General features: G+C 40.5%; 1 protein-coding gene across 1 annotated transcript; it reads left to right on the top strand.

Annotated features, from left to right (window-relative positions):
* The first annotated feature begins 1877 nt into the window (after positions 1-1877).
* LOC119742091 (protein-glutamine gamma-glutamyltransferase K-like) lies at positions 1878-16332 on the top strand. The gene is made up of 13 exons (XM_038218116.1): positions 1878-2025; positions 2738-2915; positions 3279-3470; positions 4080-4324; positions 4906-5067; positions 6129-6278; positions 7645-7807; positions 9105-9220; positions 9622-9748; positions 10319-10540; positions 11433-11587; positions 11944-12158; positions 14245-16332. Exons 1-13 carry the CDS (start codon positions 1882-1884, stop codon positions 14390-14392), a joined length of 2217 nt encoding a protein of 738 aa, XP_038074044.1. The 5' UTR covers positions 1878-1881; the 3' UTR covers positions 14393-16332.
* Positions 16333-16402: the final 70 nt, after the last annotated feature.

Consider the following 16402-nt stretch of genomic DNA (forward strand, 5'->3'; position numbering starts at 1 on the left):
ATAAACATCAACAATCAACATTAACACCAACAATCAACATCAACAATCAACTTTAACATCAACAATCAACATCAAAAATCAACAATCAACATCAACAATCAACATCAACAGCAACATCTACATCAACAATCAACATCAACAATCAACATTAACACCAACATCAACAATCAACAATCAACATCAACAATCAACATCAACAATCTGACATTCAACATCAATAACCAACACTAGTAATCAACATCAACAATGATCACAATTAACATCAACAATCATTTACAAAAAAACATCAACATCAACAATCAACATCAACAATCTACATCAATAATTGTTAATCAATATCAACAATCAATTATCAACAATCTACAATCGACATCAACATGAACAACTACCATCAACTATAATCAACAATCAACATCAACAATCAACATCAACATCAACAACCAACATCAACAATCAACACCAATAATTAACAATGCGAAAAGGCCAAACGTCTAGCCCAACATCGTGTGTTTGTCCTCAAACTCTAGTTTAATATTCATTTTTTAATTACTTTATCTTTTTTTAATGTGAACAGCACCTAAGAGCATATTATGGATTTTCGGGCGCTATATAAACGTTAATTAGTAGTATTATTATTAGACCATAATGTATTCTTTGGAAGCGAGTTGATCTTAAGTGTTGTACAATGTATTCCAGTGCTAAGCACTACGGCAGTTTGATACATGTGAATTCTGTAAGCTGCAAAGTTCTACATAATGTGATTAACTGGTCACATAAATCTATAACCTGAATCGAAATAAGCTTAGATAAAAGTTACGGTATATAATGATTTGATGACAGAATTTTTGTTATTGTGATAGGTTTCCAATTTTTAATTTTGACTGTATTTACTGTGTCCGCATGATCTAAATCCGCAAATATCAGTCGTACTTCCAAAATCCTTTGAAATTGCTTGAGTTTACACACTGTATATAGCCGTTGTCAAGACAACCCGAAGCCAAACTCAATGCTAACTCGGTCATGCTAACTCCATCATTCATGTAAGTGTGCCTATTATTCAGAGTTTAAAGTCGGCAGACCAATGAAAGGTCACCTAGCAATAAAGTGCACTGTGGCTTTGAATGGTTACTACCGGTAGTCAATGCTATTCAGTTGTGCTAGTAATGGAAGCGTTTTGTTGAAAGTAACCTTTGAATATTGGCATTTGGCAGAGAGAGGCATGAGATATTTTTGCCAAAAGACCCTGTAAAACCCTGATCCTGTTTTGCTCCGAGCATTAACTTCGATTTCCACTGCAGAGGTAAGTTTTATTAAATTTGTACCCTTTGCAAAACATATTTTTGGCGTGTGAATTAATTGTGACAAGTTGATAAAAAAATACAACATAAGCTCCACATGATGAAGACTTGTGATTTTTGTTTCTGCCATTGTTTACAATCATTCCAGCTGAGTGCAGAGAAAAGGGTTATGATGTACTGTATGGTATATGGCTCTTGTTATCTCCACAATCCTGATACAATTACATTTCAGCTCAGTATGAATGATAAACATCAAACTACAGTACGTGTATCTTTCTGAATTCTAATGTATGCATTTTTTACAAGCAGCCAATTCTGAAACACTAGATTTTACACTGTAATACTGTTACTTGGTACTTGGTTGAAATTCCTCGTGAATTCTCCACCAGGGAGATTAACAAGGAGGCACTGTTGCATGACACTGGGGAATTCCTTTTGTAATCCTCTGCACACAAGACTGAGGTCCATATTTCATTGCTAATTTGAAACTTATCTATATGCCCATATTTCAAATTTACATGGTGAAACTCGAGACTGTTTTTGTAAAATTAATGTTCTTAAATTTGTTTATGTATGTTAAGAAATGGAAACCTCAGCAAGCACTAGACAGTATAGCTATACCTTTGGTAAGGATGGCGGCCGTCGGCGTGTCTGCACCACCCGAGCTGCTAAGGAGAGACTGAGACTAAAACCCGTACTCCTGCCCAAAACCAACACCCAATTGAAGGTTCCTTGAAACAGTTCCTTATCTACAAATATGTTGCTAAGTATTTGTTTCATATTTCCATGACCGATGCAAATGTTGAGCACGTTCGGTGGATCTGCACTATCATTTGATCACGAAGAAATGCACTAATTGCATGGTCAGTCGATCCTAGAAAATCTTAGACTTTAAATCCCTTTTCAAAACAATCCTCCAGAGCCGTGAATTAGAAAGAAAAAGTGATCGACTGATGGCAGTGAAATTGACCAATGGCGGCACAGTCGATTGATTGCGCAGCGTGATTGACCGATCACGTAGATCAACCGATCGGGCTCAACATAAATACACTGAACCATACACCTTGTCCATCCACTTTTAATGTGTCATGGTCAATTGTTGGCATGTCTTTCTCTGATTTTTGTCCTTGGATGTCCACTTGATGATACATTTACCACTACTGTTTACATGTATTTGTTGCTTAATGATGGCCTCAATCAGTCCCCATTGATATCTCTGATTGATAAATATTTGTTGTTTACTTTTTGTGGTTGAGAATTTAGGAAATATACAATCGTTTACTTTAAAAAAAAAATTCAAATCCTTTCAAACTTAGCAGGTTTTGTTATTGTTATATTTTTTATTTGGTCTCCGTTTAATTTGACCTTTTGATTTCACTGACCATACATTGCATGCATTGTAGTGCAATAAATATTTCTTGAATTGAATTGAATTGAAGGTTCTGAGTGTAAACTTGATGGAGAGGAGCACATGTAACAAGGATCTGCACCACACATCTGATATTGATGAGGTGGATGGCTTGGTGGTGAGACGTGGCCAAGCATTCAAGGTGCAACTGACACTGAATCGCCCTTACGATTCAAGCACCGATGATATCGCTTTTGACTTTCAAACAGGTATGCAGAGACAATCACAATATTTTAGACTTCTGTGGCTTAGGATCAATGTCTATTAGTACTACTAGACAATGCGTTACTTTTGTCTCACAAGCTTTTATGTGAAAAATACTTTTCCAGAACAAGTGCCACATAATAAGAAAATTACACTTTTGCATTTTCAGCTGAAAAAAGAAACAAATCCAGTTATATGTTGAAGAATATTCATTTTACTTTCATGGATGCAGAATTTACATCATTTATGATCACAAATGTACATGTAAAAGCTCAGTGTTGGCATGTTGAATCCAATGAACACAAACAAATTTCTACCACAGTTCCACTTGTCAGATGTGTCAGATGTTTTTCTCCTAATATTGACAGGAAAAAGCCAGAATTTAAAGAAAACAATACTGCTGCTTGAGTCACTTGATGAGCCCCGCCCATCATTAGCTGCAGGATGGATGGCAGAAATTGAGGCAAAGGAGAAGAACACACTCACTGTGTCTATCGTTGCTTCACATGATGCCTTGGTTGGAAAGTACTCCCTTCAAGTACGTACTACAGTTCGGTCTGGTAAGGCATCATTTGTCATATACTTCTTTGAAATGTGAAGTTAGACGTTGCCTGCCAATCAATCCCAAAATTTCAGGAGGACCCCTCGACCACTACCACTTCTCATGAAGTTTCCAGTTTGTCAGCCAAGCACTCCATGCTTCACAGATCCAACCACTGTTGTGGCAAACCAGTGTAGCGTCTGGATCACTATGCATCTTGTAAGTGCCTCGCAAACTGTCTCATGCACTCCACTTTCCAATCATGCTGTCTAACATGGGCAGTGCTTTCATGTTGGCTTTCAGGGAGTCATTGTTCGTAGGGGTGCCAGTCTTTCGCTTGCCGCAGCCAGCCGACCACAAAGGCTTGCCATAGTGAGTCAGCTGTCGCCATATAATGTGTGTGTTTATAATGGTACGGTGACATATTTATAAGCCACATTTCATTTTCCCAAGTTCTGGGACCAGTGATGGTTTTGAACCTCATGCTGTACTTAACGGGTAACCAGTTTATATGAAGTAAATTAGTAGAGGATGAAAGTTATGTGATCTGATCGTGTGGATCGAACCTGCAACAAGCAGCGGCATTCTGTCACATTTTCTTCTCCATGTCCATTGCCTACTAAAAAAGGTGGCTCTGCCAAACCCAAAAGATACATGTTCAAGGAGCCCCTGCCGGTCTTCCTGCTCTTCAACGCCTGGTGCGAGACTGATCAGGTCTACCTGGAGGAGGAGGATGAACGGAAGGAGTATGTGCTGAACGAGAAGGGTTTCATCTGGTACGGCAACTGGAGACAGCTGGGCAGGAGGCCCTGGGGTTTCAACCAATTTGAGAAGACTGTCTTTGAGGCTGTTATGTACCTGCTGGAAAAACATGTAGGTATTGTATACAAAAGCTTTGATTGGGAGGGTTGGGAACCCTGGTACAGTGAACTTCAGGTTGTTTTGGGGTTTTTTGAGGGGAGGGGTTAAGAATGCAACTTCTTCCATAGGTTGGATTGTGTGTGTTGGTTGGAATGTCCCAAAATAATTTTAATTTTCTTTGCCTTAAAGTCCTGTGCATTTGAATAATGCCAGATACAAACCATGCCTTCAAACCTTTTTGCAGGACCTACAAGAGTAAATACTAGCATATTTTAAGTTGAAATCTGTTCTTGTTTATTTCGACTTAATTCTTCACTCCAGTAAAAAAATCTTAAAATGTCTGATGGCTAAAACTAACATATTGTACAGAAAAGAGTACATCAATTTTAACAAATAGTAGGGGGCATGCATGTTTGAATTCAACTCAGTCGTTTATTTTTTCTTTCGGGGGGGGGGGGGGGGGGGTAACTGACAATTTTTATGACATTATATAAAGTACTGCATCATTGACAAATGTCGTTTTTTTTTTTAAATAGGCTGTTATATTGTGGTTATTTTTCATAAAATCGATGTTTTCATAAACTGTTTTCTAGGTGGAGGATTATGAACGTGGAAGTTCTGTCAGTGTCAGCCGTGTCATGTCAGCAGCTATTAACGCTCAAGATGATAGTGGAGTCTTGACTGGTCGCTGGGACGGCGATTATCGCCCACATGCTCGTCCTACGTCATGGACAGGCAGCCAACACATTCTGGAGGTGAGTACAATTTGACAACATTAAAAATTGATCTATTCGGATCACTTGCTGACTTTTGTAAGAATTTTTTTCTTTGCACCTGAGTAAAAAGGTTTGTAAATTTGTAGTCCTTTTGCGAAGAGGATAAAAAACCAATAACAAGTCACTCATGAACTGTAATGAAGTACACGTTTGCCATTGTTCATCCTATTACAGGTGTACTTAAAGCCAGAGTCCATCATTTGCAGCTATCCAAATAGTAACTGGCATAATTATTGTTGAAAAACATACTTGGGTGAAAGATAGTAAGGGTGAAATTCTTCTTTCTGGCAAGCTGTCATTTGGAAGAAATCAACGGAAATAGGTCTTTCCAACGGTGGGTCTTAAGACACACCGTAAGAAATTTCCGTAAGTAGTTCGTTTTTTATTCGGCGAAGTGCGCGCAAGGGTTGACACGACACACACGCGCACGCGGTTGCTATAATTCGTCAGATCAGTGCACGACATCGCTAAGCTGCAATCGGCTCAGTGAGAACGTGTCTCGGACGCTGAATTCAGGCCCAATTCAAAACATGATTCAACAACTTTTGATTTGAAATCGAGATCATAGTATTTTGTATTCTCAAAATATACAGCTGAAACTGAGCTGAAACCTCATTAGGTTAGTTGTTCAGCACCCTTCTTTAGATTTTAATCATTTTTGTTGCTTCAAACAAACAAAATGCACAAATTACAAATGATGGACTATACCTTTAACTTTGACCTGACGTGTAATTTGAGTTACTGATTTTTTGACTTGGTTACAGCTTATCCTTCATGAATGAAAATATAAATCAAAATAGTGAGGCTTCTAATAAGAATCCATCATATGTTTGTAGAAACAATAATCTTGTTAATCATTGCATACAATAAAAGACCATGTCAGGTTCCAGGGCCTCAGATGTAGCAGGAAACAAAGAATTTGAAAAAAAAAATCCATAACTTGCTCAAACTCAGCAAAGAAATTTTAAATGTATGCATTACGTGTATTTCTAAGAGTATTTGCAACTGTATGCCTATGTCTGTGTCTTGAATTTACACAGAAGCATTTCAAGACTAAAGCTCCGGTTCGTTACGGCCAATGCTGGGTGTTCTCAGGCGTCTTTACTACTGTTCTTCGATGTCTTGGCATACCGGCAAGGAGTGTGACCAACTTCAGATCTGCCCATGACACTGACAACAGTCTGTCTATTGTAAGTAGGCTTTTGAAGGTAACCAGTTCTGCGCCGAAGGCCGTGTATACGCACGAAAGTTTTGCGGCATTCGGAATGGATGACAGATAAACTCGCAGGGAGCGAGGCCGGAAATATCTGTGGGCGAGCGAGGCCGGAAATATGAGTGTGCTGCCCAAGGGTGATGGCTTCACCGCGCCTGGCTTAAGGTGGAGTGAAAATAAATCCCCAACCTCGTTCCGTTCTTGTCAAAATAATGCCGGCGTGAACTGGTTAAAAGGGTCTCCTGAAAATGGCATCCGTATTGTAACATACATGTACCTTTTGAATCTTTGATGAGGAGATGTTTAGCAGATATCTGTTATATAGGTGAAGCGGAACACCAAAAATTTGATGGAATTTGAATTCCAGTTGAGGGAAAGACCTACTGTCTGAACCGAACTTGAATTCACCTTTCATGGTTTAGTAGAAAGACCTTTTTCAAATAGATTTCATACTACAAAAAAAGGAAAACATTAACCAATGATTTGTTGTAAAGGGCTGAAGCTTAATAATAACTGTTTGTTGTCTTTTATGTCATGCTCAAAGCATCAGTTTAGATATGATGATCATCAGTGTTGGAGGTCTCGAGGCCGGCCTCGGCCTCGAGGCCGATATTCATGGCCTCGGCCTCGGCCTTGGCCACGGAGTGCAAGGCCTCAGCCTTGGCCTCGGCCTCGGAGCCTTCCGGCCTCGGCGAATCGGTCGAGGCCGGCTCGAGGCCGCCCATTTTGATGTGTTTGATGTGTTTTAAATTGTTGTATCTCCAAAGTGCAAACATCTATGAGGCTGATTCAAACGCCATTGATTTTGTCGTGTAATTCGCTTTTCAGTAATACAAAAGTTGAGATTTCTTTCTCAAAAAAATAAAATTTGCCGGGCTCCCTCCAAGAGGAAACACATTGCAAGCTGTAAATTTGTAAGGCAGGCACTCCAAAACTCAGTGAATTCAACTAAAAAGATGTTAAAACTCCAACATAATCTTATCCTTGTTTTAGTGATTTATATTTTATTACGTGTTTTGATAGCTGGCCTCGGCCTTGGCCTTGGCCTCGGAGATGGTGGCCTCGGCCTTGGCCTCGGCCTCGCGGTTGTGGCCTCGGCCTTGGCCTCGGCCTCGGAGGTTGTGGCCTCGGAGGTTGTGGCCTCGACTACAACACTGATGATCATGAGTATCATTAAATCAGCCATATATCACCTCACTGTGCAATGTTTCAATTCAGTTAATTCTGTTTTCAAAGAGTTAATATTAAAGAGTGAGTCACATGCCTTGATACTGCAACTTACACTACTGCCAGCAGATAATCCATATTCCACCATCTATTTCTCCTGATATCTGCAAATACAGGACAGGTTTTACAACGAGAACAACAAGAGGTTGGAAAGGTATGAAAGTGACTCCATCTGGAACTTCCATGTCTGGAACGAAGCTTGGATGAGTCGTCCTGAACTCCCAGCAGGCTATGGAGGCTGGCAGGCTGTTGATGCCACACCTCAAGAAACCAGTGATGGTATTTGCATTGATAATTTTTTTCCCTTTAAGGGCATCCCTTCGTATTTCTACGATTGGTCAGTTGGCAAACTAAGTAAAAATCTAAAGAAACTTGCAGTTGCACCAGAATAGATGGCTAAATTTAATGATTCCTAGTTCGTAAGTGTAAGTGGGGGATCCAGACAAGGTCGGCAATAATGAAAAAAAAGTGTTTGTTTTTAGTCGGGAGCCGGAAATGAGAACCAAAGAATAAAAAAGGGATGGCCTAAATAGGGGAGCCATGTCTGGCATCTCTGGTTGGCTGAAACAAAATACCAGGAGATCTGATAATGTAGGCAAATTGAAACTGTCTGGTGTATTATAACAACATTTTACATTTAAGGGAATCCCTTTAATTGCCCATAGAATTCATGAACTCATTAAAACCCTAACTCCTTACCAAGATTTACTAAAAACCATGCCCATCCTGGCAAATTCCAACACCATATGGGATACTATACAAACGTATTTCTTACTTTGATTCTGGAGGTGTGCCAACCCAATGTTAAAGACTGTCAGCTTAGGGCCCGTGACCATTCAGCCCCGGTATGAAAAGGGCCCCCGTTAAGCTTGTCCCCTACCAAGAAGTCCTTTCGTACCGTCCAAGCTACCAGCCCAGGAGCTGGTCCGGTTGCTAATCAGGAACTCCTCTATCCTGGGGTCTATGGTTTGCAAGTATTGACACATGTAATATATCTCAGAAGAAACCTGCTTGTGGTTTTCATCTCTCAGCGCGAAACAATAGAACACTTTTGTCGGCGCAGATCAAAACCCCTGCCATGTGGTTTCGCGCAGAATGGGACCGTAAATTACCAAAGAGTTTGGAAGGACTTTATCTTTAATCCGATAAGTCTGCTATTGTTCTGCTCAGAACGTTCTCTGAAGGGCAATAAATTGATGCGCCTGACTGACTTCAAAACTTCTGGTCAGAAAGGACCATGTACCGGACGAGACTGGGCTGAAGACCGGACTGGCTCTGGACCGGACGAGGTACCGACGGCCCTTGTCATACCAGGGCTGAATGGTCATGGTCCCTTAGGGGTACTGTACCCATCGTGACAGATTCCAACGAAACATGCCGTTGGGGTTTGATGGGTTGAGTTCTGTTGGGGTCAATGGGTCCCTTTAGGTTGTGTACCAAAACCATCTGCTAGACACCAAACAACATGACCCGCTATAAAGGCTGTAGCCGTGGATAATAGGCTGAGTGGGCCCATAACCTCGGAGGGGTAAGAACCCACTCAGTAAACCATTTGGTATCATTTGTCCACCCTCAGGTATCTACTGCGCCGGACCGTGCTCTGTTAATGCCATCAAGCAAGGCCACGTCTACTATCCGTATGACGCAAGATTTGTCTTTGCTGAAGTGAACGGTGACATTGTTAACTGGCGGGTGAGTGTACACCCTGTAAAATTATTTTATCCATGTGCATTATCTGGAGCAGCTCTGGCCTTGAACTTATGGGGGGGGGCTCTAAATAACAAACCTACACTCAGCCAAGTCCCTCTTTCAGTTTGCGTTTTGAAAGCAATGAAATGTCCTGACAATTCAGGACAAATAATTGAAGAAAAAAGGTAACAGCACTTTTTCCCCCTGTTCACCCTGTTTTACAGTGTTTTGAGTGCTAAGTATGAAATGCAGTGATACATCTTTTTTGATAGCATGAATAATTGAATATTTCAGATTTGATTTTGTGCTGTGTGCTATTATTTTGTGAGGACATGACCTATGGTCCATCTTCAAAGAAGTAAAAACACCTTTCACAGATTGTGGTTTAACATCTCCCTTTCCAGGTGAAAAGAGACAGAACTACTAAAGTGATAAAGGTCAACAGCAGCGAAGTGGGAAAGAACATAAGTACAAAGGCAGTAGGATCAAGTGACAGGCAGGATTTGACTATGGAGTACAAACATGAAGAAGGTATGTAAACCATCAATGGCAGAGTAAGAATGGAATGGGGGTGATGAGGGGGCAGATACATTGAACACCCCCACTCTCCTTGTTGCTGATTTTTCCAGCTTTAATATTTTGGCCCCTCCTAGCACCCCATCCCCCAAGTCTGCAAGATTTGTTGGCCTCCTGTCTAATTTCTGTATCATCCCCAGGGGATGTGATGAATAAGAAACGTTTAGTTCCTTACTTTCCCACCTGTGAGATCAGGTCACATTAAAAGCACTCTTGAGTATTTCTTGCTTGTGTGAGGGCCCGTCTCAATTCATATCCGGGACGAGTTCCAGACAAGTTGCAGGGAGAATCATTCACTTTGGCCAGAAGAAGCTCTGCATTTGTCCCAGACATGTTCCGGGGATATTTTCATCAGCAACTGCTTGACTCACCAATACTGATTACTTCAATTGTGGGAAGATTCCGGGGAAGTTGTGCAGAATCCTGCAACTTAACTCGATACAGTGTCTGGAACTTGTCCGGAACTCGTCCCCGGTAAGGAAAATGCTGAACCTTACATTGACCGTTTGCCGATCTACTCCTCAGGTTCTGCAGCTGAAAGAGCTGCTGTCAAAACCGCAACTTCTTACGGAAGCAAACCTGGGATTTATGACTCACCTGAAAACCCAGAGGATGTAGACGTCCAGCTTGACTTCCAAGACCTCTTCGTTGGAGCAGACTTTGACATCAAGGTGCCATTGACCAATAAGAGTGAAGAAGAGCGAACAGTTTCAATCACGGTCATTGTGCAGGTGGTTTACTATACTGGTACGTCAAAATGTAAACTGTTCGTATGTATGTAACCAATGAAAACACTACCTTGGTTGTTGTAATGTAAAGTGGGGCTCAAATATGTAATTCAATAAGGCAAACTTTTGTAAATTAGTCAGCCACTTTTAACTAGCTGACTTGTCAAATGGTCAGGAATTATGCATTAAGCTTTCAATTGTATTTTTTTCCAAACCGTGCCATTGCAAGTTATTTTTTTACCGGCACAAGAGGGGGTTCTGAACATTAAGTGATACAATACTAAATTGGTGACGTGGATAATTAAAGGTAGGGTAGATCATTTTACATTTGTGCATTTTTTTCTGTTTGAAGCAACACAAGTGCTCAAAATCTAATGGTGCTAAGCAACTAACCTGCTGAAGTGTTAGCTCTGTGAATGCTGTTTATTCCGAGAAAACAATATTCTAGGTCCTTGATTTCAATTGCAGCTACGCGATGTCATGCACTGAACCGACGAATTATAGTAACCACACCTGTGTGTGCCGCGTAAACGCCTGCGCGCACCCATACACAGATTTGCTGAATTACAAACCAACTTACTAACGGAAATTACCAAAAAATGCATGTTTGCAAATGGTCTTCTTTTATTGTTTTCTTCAAAATGACAGCATACCAGAAAGAATAATTTCGCAGGGGCTTTATTGCCATCCCGCTCTTCAACAATAATTATGTCAGTTAATTTTTGGATAGCTGCAAATGATCATACTCTACTGTAAAAGTTTGTAACTTTTTTTCCTATTTTGGAACAAATGGAACCTTTTTACCAGTTATAAATCTTTTTGTGTGGTTTAACAAAATGTTACATTCTGCCCTTGTACATGTATGTACTTCCCAATTAACAATCTTCCTTTTTTTGGGTGGTTTTGTTAAGGTGTTCTCGCTGGCAAAATTAAAAGAAATGATGACACAATACGGCTTGGACCAGGCCTCAATCATCAGTTGAACTTTAAAATTGATGCTGACGAGTACCTTAACAAGATGGTGGACCAGTCGGCATTCAAAGTGCTTCTTCTCGGCCACGTTGATGTAAGTATAAACTTATTGCCATTTTCTTCTTTCTAGTACCTAACAAATCTTTCTTAATTCTGGAGTGTCTTTCTTTGAATGATTTTCTGACTGAAACCACGACGTCAATCCATCTCTGCTTGTCAGTAAGGGAGGGGTAGTGGGGAGAAAGGGGAATTGTTAAAAGGTAGATTTAGGGAAAGTGGTCATCCACCCATGTCTTCTGTCTTGACATTGTTAAACATTTATGAAATGATGGAAACATAATCTCCAAAGGTCTTTCAAGAAATGATGCAATACACTATTGCAAATCTTAGTTCATTCATTAAGGCGTTTGATCACAAGTGATGATCATGTACACGTTCTTCCCTCCCTAGGAGACAGGCCAGGCATTTGCAGAGGAGGAGGATTTCCGTCTGCGCACCCCGGACCTTGACGTCAAGCTGCTACGGCCCGCAGCCAGTGAGGTGAAGGTGGGACAGGAGGTTGAAGTGGAGCTCAGTCTGCAGAACCCTCTGAAAAAGACGCTCACAAACTGTGAGATAAGCGTCGACGGTTCAGGACTGTTGGCTCCTCGTGTCATCAAACTCAGGTCAGTGCTTGCAGTCTAAATTTTCTCTTCCCATGCTATATTTGATTTTCACTCCGAAAAATAGATGTTGCTTTTAAATTTCTATTTTTCTAGCAGTACAAATATAATTCACTTTTGAATGCATATCAAAAAACCAAAAATCTGCCCACGCTTAGTTATGGAATATTTACTCTGCACATGTTGAATTATTTGTCGTCCAACAATAATTCAGGTGTATCTTTCATGCGTATGCTAGCAAAAGCAACCTAAAGTGAAAGCGTACTTGCAGAAGGTTAAAAGAGAAAAAAAATTAAAAGTAGCTTTTCAATTTTAATAAAACATAGTGAGCATTTTTATTGGTTAATTAACCCATTAGCTTTTGTACTACATTGTATTACATTGTGTTTATTCACTGAAAAATCAATAAAACCATAAGGCCTTTTCACACTGCAGCCTCTCAACCGTGGTTGAACTCAACCCTGGCCGAACCCATTGCCGCCCAGGGTCGAGATTTGGATTTGTCATCCTGCGTCGTTTCACACTTGTTTCCTGCAAACCGAGCTTATTTCGCTCGATTACTGCTGTTTGGAACCCTGGCAAGAGTCCCAACCCTGGTCTGGAACAGGGTTGAGTTCGACCCGGGGCCAAATCAATTTCAGGGTTGACGCAGAGTTGGCGCAGGGTTGAACATTTTCTAGTGTGAAACGCTGCATGTTATTAACCCTACGTCAACCTGCGTCAACCCCGAGATGTTCCTAGTGTGACAAGGCTTATAGATTGCTCAGGCAGTAATAGGCAGGGCGGTTTCGGGCACTGGGGCGACTTATAGGTTAAACTATAAAACAGGTCAATTAAACAATGCCACCTAAAGTAAACAAATTAAGTATAAAAGACCAACGGACAAACATTAAAAAAGTTACAAAATACACTTATTTTCCCACCTACCTACCCGGATAACTTTGAGGGCGTTACAGTAGACACACAATATTTTTGTTAGCCTTGTGGTGCTAAAGTTTCCATTATCTCCATTATCACCATTGAGCACGGAGTACATAATAAGAAGGCATTGTCAATTGAAGTGCCAAGTTTGTATCTATTGTATACATGCCTGCAACAATTACATGCATATCAGTGTAAAAACCAGACACTTAATCTTTTACTCAGATACGAAAACAGTTAAAGCTGTGTATCTTTCTTCTGCTGATTAGCCGTACAATGGACTGCCCACACATATATCCCACCCCCAATGGACTTCTGAATGTAATAATAATATGCGGTTCTTATAAAGTTCATTTACAATGTAGCACCATTAGGCTGCTATTTTCATTGGAACATCCGCTTTGATGCGGTATGCTTTCAGTTTACTCTGCATTATACGTGCTGGAAACGCACATGCAGAATCTACCATGCATGGAGTTTCATGAGAAGTCAAAAGGTGCATTCTTTTGTTCCTGCACTGATTGAATGCAGTGCGCCACCAAGAGTTTGTCATGGAGAGTTCATTTTTCAAGTTTACGGTTGACAAAACATGGCCCATTTGAACGAGTGTCAGTAGACAACTTGAGCTAATTTGTTATAGATTGGGGCATAGCGTTCCCCCGCCTTAAAAAAACCACATTGATAAAAAGAAAAGAAAAGGGCAACATATTCTCGTATCATACGCTCACGAACCTATACTGACCGGAAAAAAAACTAACAATTTCAAATGTCCCGCGTTGCGATTGTGTTGAACATATCTCTTACAGTGCACTGGGCAAAATGAACTCTCTGTGGCAAACTCTTGGTGGCGCACTGCATTGTGAATCGCCCGAATTGGAATGGTTTATTTCAATCAGTGCTTACAATAAGCACGTGGTAACTAATGGGTTCATGAATATATTCATAGCATAGTATAGCACAATCTGTAGACTGTTCTGGTCATGTCTTCAACATACGCAGTGAAAGTTCTGAGGGAAATTTGTAGAGGAAATCACGTCAAATGAGAAAATGTAGAATTGTTATATTCTCATAATTACTTCATTGCCCCACCTCCAAATCAGGCTGTTGACTCACCTCTTTTGTTGGTATATGAGGTAACTTTCCTAAATATCTTTTTCTTTTACAACAGTAAAATGGCGGCGGGTGGAACACTCACTCAAACCGTCAACATCAAACCTAGGAAAGCTGGTGAAAGGACGCTGGTTGCCACCTTTGAATCGGATCAACTCTCCCAAGTGACTGGCGAACTGGATTTGAATGTCCTGAAGTCTGAGTAATGTGGTGTTAACACTTAGGGGTGCAGACCAGCCTCGTAGAGTGGGGTGCATACTGCGGTGAAGTACATCACATGCATGCACCAGACAGCAGGAGAGATTAGTCAAGTGGACAAAAATATCCACTCTATTTTTCTAAGTCTAAAATTAATATCATCATCTCATTGCAACTTAAAAAGCTGCTGTTGTAGTCGAGCATTGTAAATTTTCGCAAGGTGCACGCATGAAAGTGAAAATAAGGCTTCTTGCATGCGTTACTGCAAGTACATGTAGCACTGTACTGTGCCCAGAAATTCCAATTTAGGGAAAAGCTTATGCAGCTCCCAGTCTACAAGTGTGGCACTCAGACAAGGGGTGTACTTTTGAATCCATTAGAGTGATTACTTTAGGCTAAAAATAAATATATTTTTTTACTGTAGGTACCTCCCACACATCCAACAGTGCAACCAAAGTGGGAGGGAGTACAGTACAGATTATCATGAACAGTGCTCCTAGCATAAGAGATCAAGCCGCCACCCCAATCCCATTTGATTTTTGTTTCAAACTTGCAACGGCTGGTAAACAAATATAAGTGAGCTCCCCCCCACCCCACCCCCTCCACCCCCACTCCTTCCACCCCACTCCTGACAAATCCATGGTGCTCCACTAGCTGGCCTCATTTGGTCACCGCAGACAACCGTTTACATACTCTTGTAATGGACTACATGTAGATGACATTTTTTTCAACTAAGATGACCACCCCCTTGGGCTCCAACCCAAGAGAGGAACCCATGAGAGTTATTGTTACCACTTTTAAGAGCCCTGTGGATGGAACATGCCGCATACGCGGACTCACTTCGAAAGCGTGAGGTATGCACAACTCTTTTTTTGGAATGTGCACAAAGCCATAGCATAATTTTGTGCATGAGCATCAGCGTCATCATCATGCGTCATTAGCAATGCTTTTTAATGTCACTCCCAGTGGTCCTCCCAACTCTCCCTTTTGTACCGTTGAGGGGGTACCTGTGCGCAGACTTCATTATAGCTCCATGGTACGTTTGATCATCAGTCAGGGATTCCATGCAAAAGTACATGGGCCATTGATGCACATCTGTGACCTATTTAAGTGAGCTTATAAGGACACTCACTTTTCTGTTTGCTGATCGTCCCAATGTAAATTAAAGGAAGGCTATCTGTCAGTAGGACAGATGTGGCCCATCAGGCTGGTGTGTATCTCCAGTTTCCTAGGCATGAAACGACTGAGAATATTTCTATTCCCAGATGGGATGCCAGTCCATTGCCAACTAATGGCGGTACCCATGTATACTCCTGGGTGGAGAGAGGCAAAGTGAGGTAAAGTGCCTTGCCCAAGGACATGATTATGGCCAACAGCTGTATTGGAACCCCGACCCTCTAATCACAAGGCCTGAGCCATAGCCACTATGCCATATAAACGCAATTATCCAAATGTACATATACCGTTTTGCTTTTAAATGTTTTTCATATATATTTCCATTACATTTTACAACTGAATTTAGTTTAATTGAAAGTGTGATCTTAATCAGATGGTTAAAAGGGCACTCCTTTTTTGCTACATGTATTTGTCCAAATGTTTTTTTTAATGTTTGTTTAATAAATTTTCGTCCGATTTTACAACTGAGTTTAGCTCATTTTGATGTATTATAAAGTTTGATCTTAAGGAACACTCCTTTTCTGTCTGCTAATGACCCAAATGTGCCTTTTTTTGTTCGAAATACTTGTATATAAATTTCCGTCTAATTTTGGGACTGAATTGAGTTTACTTGAACGAATTATAAAGTGTGATCTTAATGTTATTGCTGATTATGATAAAAGCCAGTTTTCTGCTAGCGTAATTTACTTTTTGAACTCGAATAGTTTGAAGTTTTGTAGATAAATATGTCTGTCCAATATTATCACAGAAATACAATTCATGTGTACCATTACTTGTGATTTTAATTTTAGATTCTTGCTGTTATTTACTTTATACCCTATTATGTATATACATGTATTTGA

Source organism: Patiria miniata, unplaced genomic scaffold (genome assembly GCF_015706575.1).
Source record: "Patiria miniata isolate m_02_andy unplaced genomic scaffold, ASM1570657v1 HiC_scaffold_5, whole genome shotgun sequence".
Classification (NCBI taxonomy): Eukaryota; Metazoa; Echinodermata; class Asteroidea; order Valvatida; family Asterinidae; genus Patiria; species Patiria miniata.